Source organism: Talpa occidentalis, unplaced genomic scaffold (assembly GCF_014898055.3).
Source record: "Talpa occidentalis isolate TD23 unplaced genomic scaffold, MPIMG_talOcc4v2.1 talOcc4.2, whole genome shotgun sequence".
Classification (NCBI taxonomy): Eukaryota; Metazoa; Chordata; class Mammalia; order Eulipotyphla; family Talpidae; genus Talpa; species Talpa occidentalis.
In genome coordinates this window covers 68,428,164-68,445,763 of record NW_023602073.1, presented here as the reverse complement: position 1 = coordinate 68,445,763, position 17,600 = coordinate 68,428,164, and the positions used below count along the sequence as shown (strand labels likewise).

The 17,600-nt window shown below is 34.5% G+C and overlaps 1 protein-coding gene and 1 non-coding gene across 3 annotated transcripts in view; both read right to left on the bottom strand.

The window, feature by feature from the left end:
- CD2AP (CD2 associated protein) overlaps window positions 1-17,600 on the bottom strand; it is an 85,441-nt gene that overhangs the window by 51,311 nt on the left and 16,530 nt on the right. For both annotated transcript variants that reach the window (XM_037519850.2, XM_037519849.2), the window contains 2 exons: window positions 16,590-16,750; window positions 7,357-7,510 (listed from right to left, as the gene is read on the bottom strand). In XM_037519850.2, the coding sequence (XP_037375747.1) occupies window positions 7,357-7,510; window positions 16,590-16,613 (178 nt within the window). In that variant the 5' untranslated portion in view covers window positions 16,614-16,750. The remainder of the gene's footprint in view (window positions 1-7,356; window positions 7,511-16,589; window positions 16,751-17,600) is intronic.
- LOC119253682 (U6 spliceosomal RNA) lies at window positions 14,844-14,950 on the bottom strand. The gene has a single exon (XR_005127195.1). It is a non-coding gene; the product is annotated as a U6 spliceosomal RNA (small nuclear RNA).

Sequence of the window (17,600 nt, the reverse complement as noted above, 5' to 3'; positions counted from 1 at the left end):
AATTTTACTTTAGCTTTTCAAACAAGCTTTATTTGTTTCAGACAACAACAGGGCATTTATAACAATCCAGGCTTGTGATTCCCAACTTCTTTTACTCTTAAAGTTTGAAAACTCACACTCACTCACATCTTTAAAGTGAATCATTAAAGTAGCTATGGCTAGATGACAACATTTACAAGATTAAAGAATTACTTCTCGCTACTCAAAGAGTGTTTCTTATACCAGCATCAACAATATCACCTGGAAACGTCTCAGAAATGTAGTCTATCAGGCTTCATCCCATTCCTACTTTTTATGGACTAACTCATATCCTTCCAAAATTCACATACTGAAGCCCTAACCCCCCAATATGACTACATTTAGAGAACAGACCAGTAGAGGGAGGTAATTACAATTAAGTGAGGTCATAATTGTGTGGCCCTTATAAGCACCCATGCACACCCACGGCCATGTGAGTACAGTCATTGGCACACTAGAAAAAGAGGTCTCACCAGAATCTAGGCCTGAAAAGGCACCTTGATTTTGGACTTCCAGCCTCCGGAGCAGTGAGAAAATAAATTTCTATTGTTGAAGCCACCCACAGTCTATAGTATTTTCTTTTGGCAGCCTTAGCAGAATGGATCAGAATTCCTAATCCACCAATACCCTCAGGTGATTCTCAATGATCTAATTATTCTGATTTCTAATTCCTAGAAAAAGACATGCTTTTTCTTCTAAAACTTAAATCTGTTTCTTTTGCCAAGGACATTTTACTTTCATCCACAAGGTCAAGTCATCTTCAGGTCTCAGCTTAGAAGAAACTTTCTAACAAATAGCTTTCTGGGTTAGTTATTCTTTCTTTGTGCCTTCAAAGCACCCCATATACTCATCCAATTGACTACAGAAACCTGTTACTGACAACTCGTCATTTATCATAATGACCAATTTTCTTGTGAATAAACTCCTTACTCTCTAGATTAAAGATAAATGGGCACTGAAGGTGTAATTGCTCTCTCCCCAATATCTAGAATAGTGCCTGGCTTGTAATGGAAACTATTGGCATTTTTGAATGAATTAATAAACATTGAAGCCTAACAATATGGCATTAGTGTCAAGAAACATTCATCAACACCTAAGATTTTTTTTTAATAATTTAAATGCACACTTAAGGCACTAACAGTACCTAGGACACAAGAAATATGCATAGTAAACAACTGGTGACAAAACACAAATACATAAGAGAGCAAGACATTTAGTACAAATTATAAATACAACCAAAATTGATAGGACAATTTGAATTAGAGCAGATGTGGAAGGCTTCAAAGAAGAATTTGCAAAAATTATAGAATGAAAGATGAACCTGATGCAAAAAAAGAAAGATGTGACAGATATACTACATCAAGAACATAGTTTTCCCAGTGAACCAGGAACTGGTAATACAAGAATCAACAGCAATTATTCTGGCTGGCAACAAAAGAGAATCCCATAAAGTAATCTACACTGGTAGAATTTCACTGCATCAAATCATGACTCCATCTCCAAGTGAATTTTTTAATATACTAAGGAAAGATGCCATGATACAATAGAAATATCACCAGCTTGGAAGTCTGAAGGCATGAGTTCTACCTAGTACATCTGTCATTACCTAGTCCTTTGAACTAAATTCTTCAGAAATCAATTTCCTGAACTATAAGCGCACTGAACTAGTAACCATGACAGTTACTTCAACTCCTATTTTCTTATGCATCTGTGAGTTTATTGAAATAAAAAAGTACATCCAATTGAACCCCCAAATTAACAAAATAAATGCACCTTGCATACAACCAACACTATGAAAGAGGTGCAAAAGAAACATGACATGTAGACCAAAGAATTGATTCTGCAAATAAGAAAGTAACATTTTAGTAATAGTCCCCCACTTCCTAAAGTTTATATCTGATTTCTTAAAATGTTTTATAATAAAAAGAACCAGAGACAGTAAACACTAATCATACTGTTCTAAATAGCCTAGAGAGTGTAGTAAAATTTTTCAAATGTCACTTTTCATCAGGTCTTAAGGTAAATTTTAAGTAATAATTTACTAAGTGATTTTATGTATAATGCAAGAAAACTTCTTGTCCCTTAAAATAGACATCAGTATAGTCCTCTAACAACTTTTGCAAACTATTTACATCATCCTTGAGAAAACGTGTTCATAAATGTCATTATAATAGTTAGCACTTTATAGATGAAAGGGAAATGATCTACATTATTGAAAAATCTATTTTGCCCATCTCCAAGTGAATTTTTTAATGTACATATCAAAGGAGAAAATATTTTCTATCTTTTTGGTAACTTTATATCTTTTTAAAAATGGATCTCTGTTCTTCTTAATGAATGCCAACTATTTTTAATGATTTAAAGTGAATGAAAAATGTAAATTATACTCCTCATTACCAAGCATAGCAATTAACTTCCAGCAGTCTACTTACATTATAACCCAAGTGTTGTTGTTTTTTTCCTTCTCGCACTATACATAATTCTATAGAATTGCTTTTACCAAAGTACTTTGCAAAATTATTTGAAAAGGTTATTTTTCATTTTTCAAAGGGAAGAGGTATAGTGTATAAAAACACCACCTACTATAACCACCAACTGCAATTATTTAATAAAGAAATGTTTTTCACATAGCTTTCCAGATCACAAAATAATTAAAAAGCATCATTAGCAATATTTTGTTAAGTAAAGCTAATAATAAAAAAAGTTAAAGGAGGGACAGCAAAGGCATGAAAATATTTCATACCTTTTATGTACCAGTACTATTCTAAGTTCTTCACAAATTTCTTCCACACAAATGATCATATAAATTTGTTACTATCATTTTACTAAAGACAAAACTGGCATTCAGAATTTAAGTACTGTCAAAGAGCACAGAGTTCTAAAAAGAGGCAAACTAGAATTACATGCACTTCTGACTATCACCTTTCCACAAAATCATACTGCCTTCTTTTATAGTTACAAAGTGCTTTAACCCAGCTCATATAGTAGTAGCCAAGAAGGAGCCTCTTGCCCTGAAAATACCCTACACCTGCTTATATCTCTAGACCTTCCAAAGGTAGCAATTCATAATCCCCATCTACATGTGAATGATAGATATGTCCTACAAAGAAGAGTTTAAATACACGTTGCTTGAGAACCTCAGGATAGAAATGCCCCTTCATCTGAATCATAACCATGTAACTAGTCATATATCATTATTATAATTCCCTTAAAATTTCTGGGGAGATAAAAATCATTATTACTATCTCTGTTTTATGGTAACTTAATGTTCACCCATTAAACTGAGCTTTGGGTCATGATCTATATCCAGCTTTATTTGGCTTATTTGATTGTTCTCGTGGTCTTTGCACCCAAAAGTATAAGGCAACTAGCATATAAATGCCAAAAAAATTTCAGAAACTTTTTAGAAAAGTCTATCTTTTTTGAAAAACAAAACCAAATTGTGTGAAATGTGAAGTTATTTTCCTTATTTTCAACTAAAACAGAAAATCCTAACTTCTAAATATAAGTCATCAAGAATGGCAAGTATTTATTTCATGGTTCTGAAAAAGAGATCTATAAATTCAAATCAAACAGATCTCTTCAATTATGGAACCATTTCTTACGATTATTTTTAATCTTTCCATCAAAGACTAAAATGAAGAACTTGGCACTCTTAGGAGCTGAGAGGTTGAATGTTAAAACTTCAGAAATAGCAGCAAAATAATTCCTGATTCATTTTTTGGTTCGCTTTGGTCCGGTTTTATTGCAACACTAAGATTTTCCTAATATGTAAAAAATTATCAATGTCTTTCTCTAGTCTACAAAAAGCACATTAAGAAACATAGTGATTCTGTCATTTACTGTACAATTAAATATTTATAAAAATTCTTTCTTATCCTCAGCAATAAAACACTGTAATACTTATACCAATAAATGAAAGATTCAAACTGTTCAAGATACTACCTATTTTGCTGTGCTACTATTTGATTAAGACAAATTCTTAGAAAATACTGTATTATCACCATCATGAAGCAAACTTAATGATTTTAGGGGAAAGTGTATTATGTCTACAATACACTGTCAACGTATTCAGTTAAGTGTATTTAATTAGAGATAAAGTCAACATGACAAAATGTTAACAGCAAACTAACATGAAGGGTATATGTGCTCACTGCATGACTGTATCAACTTTCCTGTAGATTTAAAATTTTTCAAAAGAAAAAAGAAAATTTGAACACTCTACCCCATTCATTTGAGAGGCTAAGATGAGGTGGCATCATATGATTTTTTTCCCCAGCATGCGTTAAAGTCTTTCAAAATCAAAGAGCAGAATCTGAAGTAATGTGCTCCATTGTTTCAAAATGTGTGCTTAAAGGTGTATAGTCAGTTAACATTTCTGATGGCATTCAGAATTTTCATTTTTCTCAACACTAACTCAAATAAGAAGGCGTATTAATTGCTACTTTTTTCTGGATATGAAACACTATAGATTGACATTCTGGTCACCTAATTTTTCGTGTAGCCACATCATTTCTTTATGACACATATACTAGTGGTCAATTAGGATCAATCTTAAGGTAACTTTGACATTCAAACTAATTATCAACTAGATGAAAAATTTTCTGCAGCATGAGTTTCCACTAAGTAGGAAAAGAAAGTTATAAGTAATAATATCTTCCTTGTGCCAAGAACAGATTCGTATCTGAAACCAATCTTTTCCAAACAGTAAAATATCTACTAATATTCTATAATGAATGTTATTTAGTGTTGTGATATGAAAGATATCAATTCTTTACTAAGCAAACTATTCTACTGCTATCTTTGTACCTGATTTTATAAGGGCCTCTAGCAATAATATGACTTGTACATGTTTTTGTTTCAAGAAGTGTAAATTTGGGCCTCCCCTGGTGGCGCAGGCCATTGAGCACCGCGCTGTGAAGCTGTCCGCAGCCTCTGTAAAGCCGGTTCGATCACGGCCGGCCAGTGAGGGTCATACATGGCACGGCAGACCACTCCTGTCTCACCCGCTGCTCCCCTCAGCAGTGTATTTCATCAGTCTGCCTGTTCTGCTCCCCACTCTGTCTCTGGTGAATCCTCTCACCCTCCCACGCACCTGGCCTGTACACGGGTTCTTGTATAAATAAATAAATATTTAAAATAAGAAGTGTAAATTTGTGCTCTTCTGTAACTTAGCAACTTATAGCAATCAACCTTGTTCTGGAAAACATTATTCTGTACTTGCTCTGGAAAATAACTGTTTTAGCAAAGAAGTTGCCTTGCTTAATTTACATGTAACAACAAAAGTTTCAATGACTTCATAATTAGACTTCACCAAAAAGCCAACAATTTCTTTCTCTAGTCTTCACTAGAGAAAAATAGCTCACTAGTTCTGCAAAGTCAAGTTTTTAGACATCTAATATCATGCTATCTTATTTGAATATTCTTTTTAGTTGCTTAGACAAAACTCAGTACACATGCAGATTCATTTGTCTGCGATTTAAATTGAACTTTCATACTACACTGTTTACCATTCAACTTTACAATGGTTTGGAGAATTTTTTTAAATAATGATAGCATTGGTTAGTTGTACCCAGTACTATATGGAATTACAATGAACCACTTTTGAATAACCTATTCTGCGAATTAAGGATATGATGTAAACTAACAGTAACAAAAAGATTCAGATTTTTTTAAAAATTAGCTTGTTTTTCCTGGAAAAGCAATCTGAAAGCAAAAACAACCTGCATCCTGTTTTAAATGTTAGCTAGCACCAAATGACCAAATTAATCCTTGCAGCAAATTCACTTAAAAACAAGTTATAGAGGATTCTTAGGAAAATACCCGAGCCTTATAGCACCCACTGTATAATTGTTTTTCCTTCTCACAATAAAACGAATTATGGCCAGTAGTTATGAGAAAAATAAACTTTAGTTTGTCCTTTCATGTTAGGAGACTAAATAAATAAAGTACTCACAATCCCAAAGCTCTTTGTTTAGCCTCTACTCAAGAAGAAACTTGTTTCTGTATAGTTCAGAAAAGCTAAAGAAAAGTAGTAAATGAGTTTTATAATAGGCAGAGGTCATAGATAGCCATTCCAAGGTCCTAAAAATTTTTCTTGTACACAGAAATTCTATCAGAGGATCATCTGAAGGATGTTAACATACACTCTATTATCCATGCCTCAAGTTCTAAGTAAACAGTTTCAGAGTCTAGAGCAATCAAAACTACTAAAACAGTCCGCCTTCAGGCAGTAGGCTGAAAGCATTACAGATAATATCTAAACATTGTTCATACAATGCATTTACAAAGTACAGATAAAACCCTTTAATTTGTCTTAGTGTCATGAAATTTTTTTTTCATTTTATGAAAATAAAGGATATACTCCAGGAAGTAAAGGCTTCTCCAAACAGATAGTAGTATAGAAGGTATTAGGTTGAAAAAAATAAAAAGAATTGTAACAGGTTGAGATTTATGAGGACTCTAGAAAAATCAAAAGTAGTCTTACTGTTGTGAAATGTATGTAAACAAAATTTCTTTATTATAGACTACTTGGTACTTCAAAGGATTTAGACACTGATTCTAAGATATTTATGGTTAAATAGTCATTTAATAGTAAATCAAATTGAACACAGAATCAGTATTCAATCTCTCAAGGGGCTTTGGGTTTTTCCTACTTTAAAATATTATCAGCTTCCATAAATATACTTGTTTAATAAACATCTTTATTACTTTAATAGCTATCTTTCCCAAGACTATAAGCTTGGACAGGACAACACTATTACCTGTCTTTCTCAACTACTCACTCACTAGCAGCAAGAGTTTCAATGATCTAAGACCGTAAGATTCACACTCATATCTGATTCAAAAAGTGGTGCTTTTCCTCCACACAAAATCGTTCTAACACAATTAGTGTACCACACACTTAAAAGGTATTATGTGAGCCCAATCACCTTGGAAATTAGAACATATATGTTCAGATGTTTAACTACTAAAGAAAACATCCCATCAAAATTCTTGCATCTATCGTACTTAAGGATGAGCAGATATTCTAGCAAACCATTAAATTAATGGCCTTACAACAAATTTAAGGCAAATGTAAACTATTCAATGGTGCCTATAAGAGTAGTAAGAAAACAAACCTTCACATTTTCATTTGTAATTACTATAGAGAGTTGTCAGCAGTTCATGCTGGATAATCATGTTAACAACTAACTATAGGGTCAGAAACTAATAACATGAGAATAAGCAGAATGTTATTATAGTATGCTGCAGAAAGTTGATGGTCTTTCTTAACATAATTTAAGTTAGAAAACATCTTTCTATTTTGACTAAACATAAAAATAATTATTTACATACTCTTCTTAATGGTTTTGGTTTGTGGATGTGGCTGAATTCCTCCAGCTGGAAGTCCATAGGTGCTTATTCGTTGCACAAGACTTGCTACATTCCCATGCCGTTCACGTTTGATGGGCAAACTATCTTCCTTGGATTCGGTCTCTCTCTTAATCTCCTACAAAAGAAGAAATCAGTAAATAGACCAATTAAGCTGTATTTTATTAAATTCCCAAATGTAAATTACCAAAAAACAGGTAAAGTGATTATTATTTGAAACCTGAGGGCAACAGTTTACAAACTTTTTCTCTCCCCACACTATCAACAGAATGCAACACAATATGGTAATAGTGATTCGTTATGAGTTTATGTCTTGACAGAACCATCATGAAAATACGAAATTTTACTGACACAAAAGGACACAAATGAAAAGGAGATACAATTAGGAGACAAATAAAAAGAAAATTATGCTGTGTTCAATAACTGAAAACTCATAAAGATGCCAATTCTCTCTAAAATTGATATAACAGTACAATGTAATTTCAATAAATATATCAGATTTGGGAGAGCAATTCAATAAACTACTTCTAAATCTGTATAAAAGGAAAAAAGGCCAAAGCCAGAATTATTTCAAGGGGGAAGGGAGAAAGTGAGGAAAATTTTCTTTAACCAAGATATAAGAAAAAAAAAATATAATAGATAGTACAAATGTGCGTGGTACTGGTATAAAAACAGACATATTGATAAATGAAACAAAGCAGAGTCCAAAAACAGAAAAATTTGACTTAGACAAAAAGTGAGAGGAAAAGTTGATTACTAAAATACATGGTGCTGATAAAACTAATGTTCTATAATTTAAGGGGAAAGGAATGAAATTAGATTCCTACCTTCCATTTGATATTAAAATTAACAATTTCTGTTCATAAAAATAAACATAAAAAAGCAAATCATTAGCTAGAAAATATTTTTCACATAACAGGTTCACAAAGAATTTGTATCTCCAGGTATTTATGGCTACCCACAATCTTTAATCATTTTGTTATTCTATGGTTGGTAGGGTATCAGATAATTTTGATTTCTTTACACTGCAGACAAATTATAATACATGAATACTTGCTTTTGGGGGGCCTTTTTAACAATACATATCACTTTGCCATCAGAGAAAAAAATATTCTCATATTGGACAAACTATTTGAAGTTGATGCAGAATTATGAAAAAGCAATGAAGGGGCCTCCCTGGTGGCACAAGGAGTTAAGTCTCAGCTGTATGAAGCTATCCACAGCCACTGCAGTGCAAGTTTGATCCCTGGCAAGGAAGGTGACCTACATGGCGCAGCAGACCTCTCCTGTCTCTCCCACCGCTTCCTTCAGCAGTGTTATTTCGGTAGATCTGCTTGTTCTACTCCCCACTCTGTCTCTGGTGACACCTCTCACCCCACTCCCAACCTCTGGCCCACACCCCAACTCTTGTATGCGTAAATAAATCTTTAAAAAAAAAAAAAGAAAAGAAAAAGCACTGGAGTTCAAATAATAAAATACACAAAACATTTCACAACTTAGAGTGCTTCAATTTTATTGGTAATGTACTTAAGGAAAAGTACTCAATTTGCTATTAATAATACATGATACATCAACATCTAAAATCCTTGCAGTTTTCAGACTGCACTTAAATATTTCTGAAGCTAATGAAAACAAAAGCTATGCAATGACAGGCATTTACAACCTCAACATGCCAAAGTTATTCTTCATTTCAGATTCTCCTGTCTCATGAACTACCTACTTTCCTAAAAATTAAGTAAACCATACCTCAGAGAGGGATTGTAGATCAGAAGATCGAGATTTTGGCTTGACAGCCAAATCTTGTTCCCCTAGGAAAATGACTGCAATTTGACCAGTCATGATTCAGAAGAAAAATTCAGGGAACAGATGACTGGGTTTGTATCTTAGTTCTATACTGCTCACTAAGCATGTAACTTTTGATATTTGTGATCTTTTAATAAGACCTACATAAACAAATATAATAATTCTAAGACATTGTCCCATTTCTTTTCTACCCCCATTCTTGTATGCATAAATAAATAAATCCTAAAAAAAAACAAAACAAATTTTCATCCATGAATATTATATGTAGTAAGTCTTCTGAACATTAGACATAATAAATCTGATACAAAGGTGGGAAAGCAAGTTAAAAACATATACCATCTACACTGAATAGGGAAAACTCAGTTTTACAGTCCTAGCAAACAGTGCCAATTAAGTGCTGTTACCACAGCAGCATAGGGCCACAAAGCTCTGGCAAAATTACAAACAAGGTAATAATGTTTGCTTTAGGCTCTATTCTTTCTCTGGAATCTCTTTCTGCTGCTACAAGCCACCAGCACTAAAATCATTCATTCTGATACCTTCCCTTTCTCTCTTCGCTCACATCGACTCCCCTTTAGCTCCTGGACACACAGAGTCTCCAAATTACACTTGGTAAATTTTACTGAGTAAATTTACTGAGAACCCATGACATATTAATAAGACTTCTAGTATTCTTCCGCCTCCTGTCCTTCATTTCCTTTTACGCAGTCAGTAAATAAACTGCCAATCTTTTTTCTGCCAACTCCAATTTCTTTCCTGACTTTTGGAGATCCAGTCAGAGTCCTCAATTAGAGAGTATCATGTGCTGACAAAGCAAATTCAGAAATGCTCTCTCACTGTTTAGACTAGGTAATGTCAATACAGAAGTGGCCAAGAAAAAAATACATGGAAAATCTCCACATAGGGAAGATGTAATTTGTTTCACAAATAAGGAGTAGGAAGTAGCAAATTAAAGGAAGATGGAAAATATAAACAAATGGAGGGAGGGACTTAAAAGGCTGGAGAGGATATATTCTTCATCTATTAAGGAAATCAACGATACTGACCTTTAAGTGCACTAACCAAAAAACATATAACTTATAAAAGATATAAAAAATATAAGACAACTTATAAAAGATAATCAAAATTTACAAACCACTCAATCAGTACTATAAACACATAATAATTTGGTTATATGATCAAGGCTAGTGGATTATCATGACGTGAAAACAGAAAGCAGTAACTTCTATAATATATAACTCACAAAGAATAATAAAAACCAGATTAGAGGTCCAGAATTACTTTGTATTTCTCAAAAGAGGTTATCTAGTCACCAAATTCTAAACAGAGTTCAGTTCTGCGTATGCTAAATAAAATATAAGGAATATATTTAATTATTTTTAATTTAACATTCAGGATTCCCAAAGATATGATATACAGCTAGTACCTCCCACTTTAAAGAAGCATATAAAATCAGAATACATGGAAAGTGAGATTACAAAATAATAAGGAAAATAAGCAACATTAAATGTTTATGTGTACAACCTGTTTTAGCTTTGATTAAAAAGTCAACATTACATAGATCCTCATTTGAAACATTAGGTTTCCAACCTAACAAAATGGTTTTGCTCCATTTCAAAAGTTTATATTGATATTTTGTTTTTCTGGAATATACATGATCATATGTAAGGAATGATCCAGACTACAAGTCATTTGATTTTTCATTTTATTATGATTAAGCTGAACTGGAAATCATAAAAACCCCTAAGTTCAAAGTAAAATAATGAACAGGAAAACTCTCCTTAATATCAAATAAATGTGTACCTTCAGAGTGTAAACATATCAAAATCATCAAGATAGACAATGATAGCATAAGTATTTTGCAAGTGTCTAAATTTATTTTATATCCTTATATCCACTCCCCCAAGTATGCTGCTTGCCATATTACTGCTATCTTTCCAATTTGGACAAAGGGCCTCCCTATTTCAACTGCCCCTCCCCCATTTAGAAAAGGCAAAAGTAGGGTAAGAGGGGAAAGTTATGTACATTCATTGTCCATGGCATCCTACTCTTTTCCTTTTTCTATTACAAGAATGTTAATGAAAGCCATGTGAAGTCAAGTGGGAAAAACATTAAAGAAAGAACTCTTCTCTTACCAATATTCTTCCATACATATCATTTTCAGTGAAATGTATTAAAAACACCCCAATAATTCACAATGGTCACATTTCTTAAGCTAGTTTTATTGGTTTAAAAAAAATGTTATTTGTGCTTCAAAGTCTTATGATGAAGGGGGAGTTAGAATTAAAAAATGTAGGAGCTGAGGACTACTATGTCTATGGCTCCAAAGATACCAAGTCTGCAAGGAGATTCTTCTCTCATAGCTACAAGATTACTTCAGGCCACAGGTGACACTGACAAGCAACCACTGACTGCTGATTCAAGAAGCAAGACTAGGAGATAAACCAGAAACTCGGGTCCTGGTATTCAAGCTTTCCTGCTTTAAATTATTTCTACAACTTTAAGTACCTTAGCACAAACAAAATAATACATTATAAAATATTTCATGTGTCCACAAATAATAATGCTGTAAGTCAAACTATTCCAGGTTATTTCAAAATAACTGAGTTATATATACACATTACTACATGTAAATCCTTACACATTTTTTCTAGCATACATTTATCAACCTATTTCTAAATGTGAATATAGTCTATTTAGGATTCAGAATAATCCAAATCACAGAATAAATTGTGCTTAGCCAGTGTGTAATGTTTTAAGGTATCTAACAAAAATGTACTATGATACTCAACTTTGATACTTCATCTGTTTGTTTTTTAAAAGATTTATTTATTTATGCAAACAAGTGCAGGCCAGAGATTTGGGGAGTGAGAGGATTCACAAGAGACTGAGTGGGGAGCAGAACAGGCAGACTGAACAAAATACACTGCTGAGGGGAGCAGAGGACGATATAGCAAAGGTCTGCTGCACCATGTGGGTCACCACACTGGCTGGGGATCGAACTCATGCTGCAGTAGCTGCAGATTGCTTCATAGTGCTGACACTTAACCCCTTGCGCCACCAGGGTGGCCCCCATAACAAGTTTTTTAAAAAGTTATTTTTATACTATTTCTAAAAGGAGAAAACTTCAATAATTCTGAGTTCTTAGACTTTTACAGATGTACATTACAATCTCCATTAAAATGCATCATGATCTAGAGGTTCCCCATATGAACACAATAGACTTACTTTTCCCATTTCTCCCACTCAGTACAGTTTAAAACTTTGGATATTACATATCAAAAATAAATAAATAAATTCTGAAAGGTGATAAAAAGGTAGGTAGGTCAGTCAGGAAGAACAGGTTCCCCTTTATTCCAATTCACAGCAAGTGCATTTATAGACAAAATCTGTCACAACTGCATGCAACAAGTTTGCTGGCTATTTTTCTAACAGCGTGTGCCCATTTCATGTCTGTTTCACACTGGTAATTCCCACCATATTTCAAACTTTTTCATTATTACTGTATCTGTTATGGTGATGATCTGTGATTACCGATCTTTAATGTTACTACTGTAAATTTTTCAGGGCACAATGAAATGTGCCTATAAGATAGCATACTGACATATATATATATATATATATATATATATATATATATACACATTTAAAAAAACAAGACCAATGAAAGACATACTGAAAATCAAAACTTTAAAACTTAGGATTTAAGCTTAAATCATAAGAGAGTATCTTTAATCACCTCCCTGCTCCTAAGCTAGACAAGTCACAAGAAACACTTATGAAGGATGAAAGATATATAATCAAGAAGACTACAAAGAGCTAGTATTCTCAATATATTAGGAACTACTACAAGTCAATGAGAAAATAAGCAAGAACTAACTCAACAGAAAAAAAGAAGAAAGGAAAGGCAGGAGGGAAGGAAAGAAGAATGAAAATCTAATGGTATTAAACCCTAATTAGAATAAAGAATAAAGGAACTTTTGTGGTACTGCTAAGAGTCAGTGACAAATTTAACATCTATGAAGTTGAATATGTACATACCCCTGGAAGCAGAAAATTCTTAACTATACAGATGGCCCCTGACTTTTTTTGACTTTAGGATGACACAAAAACAATATGCACCCAGTAAAAACCATACTTTTCTGGGGCTAGCAATATGTGATACTATACTCTTGTGATTTTTGGCAGCAACAATGAATCCCAGTACCTGGTCAATCACCAGGGTAAACAACCAATAATCTACAGTGTACTACGTTGCTAGCATGTTCTTGAATATTGTGTTTTGTGTTTCACATGCCATCATGTCTGTTTTTTTACTCTCAACATAATAATCAATAAATTACATGAGATATTCAACATTTTATTATAAAGTAGATTTTGTGTTCAATGATTTTGTCCAACCGTAGACTAATGTAAGTAGTCTAATGTAGGTAGTCTAAACTAGGCTATGATATTTAGTATGTCAGTTATATTAAATGCAATTTCCATTTATGATAGGTTTATAGAAATGTAATCCCATTTTTTAAAAGATTTTATTTTATTTATACATACAAGAACTGGGGTGTATGCCAGAGGTGTTGCGGGGGGAAGAAGATTCACCAGAGACAGAGTGGGGAGCAGAACAGGCAGATCTGAAATACACTGCTGAGGGAAGCAGCGGGTGAGACAGGAGAGCTCTGCTGTGCCTTGTGGGTCAGCACCCTGGCCAGGGATCGAACGCATGCTGCAGTGGCTGGTAGTAGCTTCATAGTGCTGAGACTTTACCTTTAACCCCTGCGCCATCAGGGAGGCCTCAGATGTAATCCCATTTAAATGAAGTTCTGCATATACCCTATAAAAGGATATTAATTGCAGCACTGTTTTTAAAAGCTAAAAGAAATTTAGAACCCTAAATATACATAAAATCTCAGAGACATACAGCAAAATACTATGCAACTGTTAAAAAAAAAATTAACTAATGCTAAAGGAATTTCTATTTTTTAATAAATTTTATTTTTATATTCCCCATACAATTGCAACCCCTTTATTTTGACCCCAATCCCTCTCCTCCCCTCCCCCACCCCCCATAAAGTATCTCTGGTTCATAGTTTTTGGTTGATTTTGATTTTCACTTTCTTATAGTTATTCATTTTCCTGGTCCCTTATTTAAGTTTTCTAGATTCCTGCTATGAGTGAGACCATCCGGTATTTTTCTTTTTCTTTCTGGCTTATTTCGCTGAGCATGATCCCTTCCAGCGCCATCTATGTTGCTGCAAATTATCTTTTATCTTTTTTGAATGCTGAGTAATATTCCATGGTGTATATGTACCACATCTTCTTGATCCAGTTATCTATTTTTGGGCATTTGAGTTGTTTCCATAGCTTAGCTATTGTAAACAGTGCTGCTATAAACATAGGGGTGCAGGTGCTCTTTGGAATTGATGTTTCTGTGTCCTTCGGGTAAATAGCTAGGAGTGGAATTGCTGGATCACATGGGAGCTCTGTTTAGTAGGTCCAGAAATCTCCACACAGCTCTCCACAGTGGTTGGAACAGTTTGCACTCCCACCAACAGTACAGGAGAGTTCCTTTTTCTCCACATCCTCGCCAACATTTGTTATTGCTAGTTTTTTTTAATATGTGCCATTCTCACTGGTGTAAGATGGTATCTCAAAATATGGAACGCTTCACGAATTTGCGTGTCATCCTTGCGCAGGGGCCATGCTAATCTTCTCTGTATCATTCCAATTTTAGAATATGTGCTGCCGAAGTGAGCACGCTAAAGGAATTTCTACCATAACACTATATATGCATTACTACACAATGGATATTTTGAAAAAAATCACAGCATATACCACTGATTATGTGAAAACTTCCAAATCAAACACTAAAAATTGTGATTAAGTTTAATTCCCTACTATATAGCTTTTCTCAGTTGTTTTCTGAGATAAATCATATGTAGTTAGTTCTCTAAAGTCAACTAACAAAGTGTTCACACTTAAGAGATAAACCCACAACTAAAAGACAAATTTATCCAGAAAACAAATATTTATTATAAAGCACAGTACTTCACAGGTGTTCTAACAACGACTATGCAGGTTCAAAAAAATGAGGGGGTCTCCCTGGTGGCCTAGGGGTTAAGTCTTAGCACTGCTATTGCTGGGGTTTAAACCTGATCAGGGAGCTAACCCACATGGCTCAGCAGACCTCTCCTGTCTCTCCTGCTGCTCCCCTTAGCAGTGTATTTCAGCAGATCCACCTGTTCTGCTCCACACTGTTTCTAGTGAGACCGCTCACCCCCCACACCTCTGGCCTACACCCCAGTTCTTCTACGCATATATAAATCAATCTTTAAAAAAAAAAAACCACACATACTCTAGTCTTTCCAGAAGAATTCAATCATAATCTAATGAGACCAGGCATACAGTTCTGCATTTAAGAAATTTTATACATAAGACAATTACAAGTGTAATTATATTCTTTTTCCTTTGTAAACTATTAAGAACTTTGATAGTTTTTAAAAGAAGAATATTGATTGATTTTTGGCAGAGATGATGCAACTATTTACTTAAAAAGGAGTTTGATGACAACTGAAGACTAACTGTTACTGATGGCGAAATACTGCAATGCTTAAGTTTAAAAATAGGAACTTAATACATTCTCAAAGAGGCTGGAAAAGCTACAAAGACATTAGATTTTTCAGCAAAGAATAAACTATCTGAGGGATCTCCCTGGTGGCACAGGGTGTTGGGACGCAACCTATGAGGCAGTCCACAGCCTCTGCAGCATGAGTTCGATCCCTGGCAAGGGAGCAACCCGCATGGTGCAGCAGACCTCTCCTGACTCGCCCGCTGCTCCCCTCAGCAGCGTATTTCAGTCAATCTGACTGTTCTGTTCCCCACTCTGTCTCTGATGAGCCCTCTCACCCCCATGCCTCTGGCCTGTACCCCAGCTCTTGTATGCATAAATAAACCTTTAAAAAAAAAGAACAATGACTCCCTTGTTAAAAAAAGAATAAACTATCTGAGATTTCCATTCAGATTCTCCCATTAATTATCCATGTTAAGTAAACCATTTAGTCTGTATGTCACCATATTTAAAATGGGGCTATTATCTGCTCTACTTCACATGACTTTTGTAGGTTCAAATGAAAACATACACAATAAAAGGACCTTGTAAATTACCAACTACTACCCTATAGCAAAATACTATTTTTAGAAAAGATTAGTAAACAGGTGTATTCACTAGGACACCAAGTAACAATTACATCCATTATAGCATTACAGTGGCATTTACAGACCTCTAATTAATTCTGCAGAATAAAAATTTTATCTTAAACACCTTAAACATACTCACGTATTTCTTAAAAATTAAATCCAATTAAGTAACAGTGAGAAATTTAACTGAAAATACTTACCTTAACAAAATTATCAGGAAACATTCCTCTTCTCCCATTTAGTTCTCCCTCTAACCATCCTTCCTCCTGCAGCTTTTTCACATTCCTGATGATTTCCCCAACTCGAATAGTTAATTCATCTTCATGTGCAGCATCATAGTCATACTCCACAATAAAGTCAACTAAAAAAATAAATAAATGCTTAAAACTTATTTCATGAAATACTACTGACCATACTAGTAACTTAAAACTAAGGAATTCACATAGCAACAATATTACAAAGACATCATTAAGGCTTGTCTCAATGATTTTATATATTTGCTGTATCAGCAGATTTCTTGATTGCCTTATGATAAAGCACAACACAAGTTTTAAGTAAAAGCCGTAATACAATGTATAATCCATGCCATCATGTACTTATAGTCAGATGAATAACCTCTGTGGCAAACTCTAAAGCGGTCCCCATTTCTTCATATTATGTCCTGTGTAATTCTCTGGAGTATGGACGTAACCTATGACTGATTTCTAAACAACAGAATATTACAAAGATGACAGATTGTATGTGACTACTTAAGACTGTGTCCATCTTTTTTTTTTTAAAGATTTTATTTATTTATTTATTTATTTGTTTGTTTATTTATTTATTTATTTATGCAAGCACTGGGTACAGTCAGAAGCACAGGAGAGTGAGAGAATTCACCAGAGTCAGAGCGGGGAGCAGAACAGGCAGAAGGACCGAAGTACACTGCTGAGGGGAGCAGCGGGCAGCAGGAGAGGTCTGCGCACCATGTGGGACCCTCGCCCGGTGGCCGGGTATCGAACCGGCGCTGCAGAGCTGTGGACAGCTTCGCAACTCAGCGCTCAACCGCTGCGCCACCAGGGAGGCCCAAGACTGTGTCCACCTTGCAGGGAAATTCTCTCACTGGCAGTTTTTAGAGACATGAGTTGCTATGAGATGAGCTGGCCTACTTAAAGATTACAAACCAGGACCTCCCCTGGTGGTGCAGTGGTTGAACACTGGGTTGCGAAGCT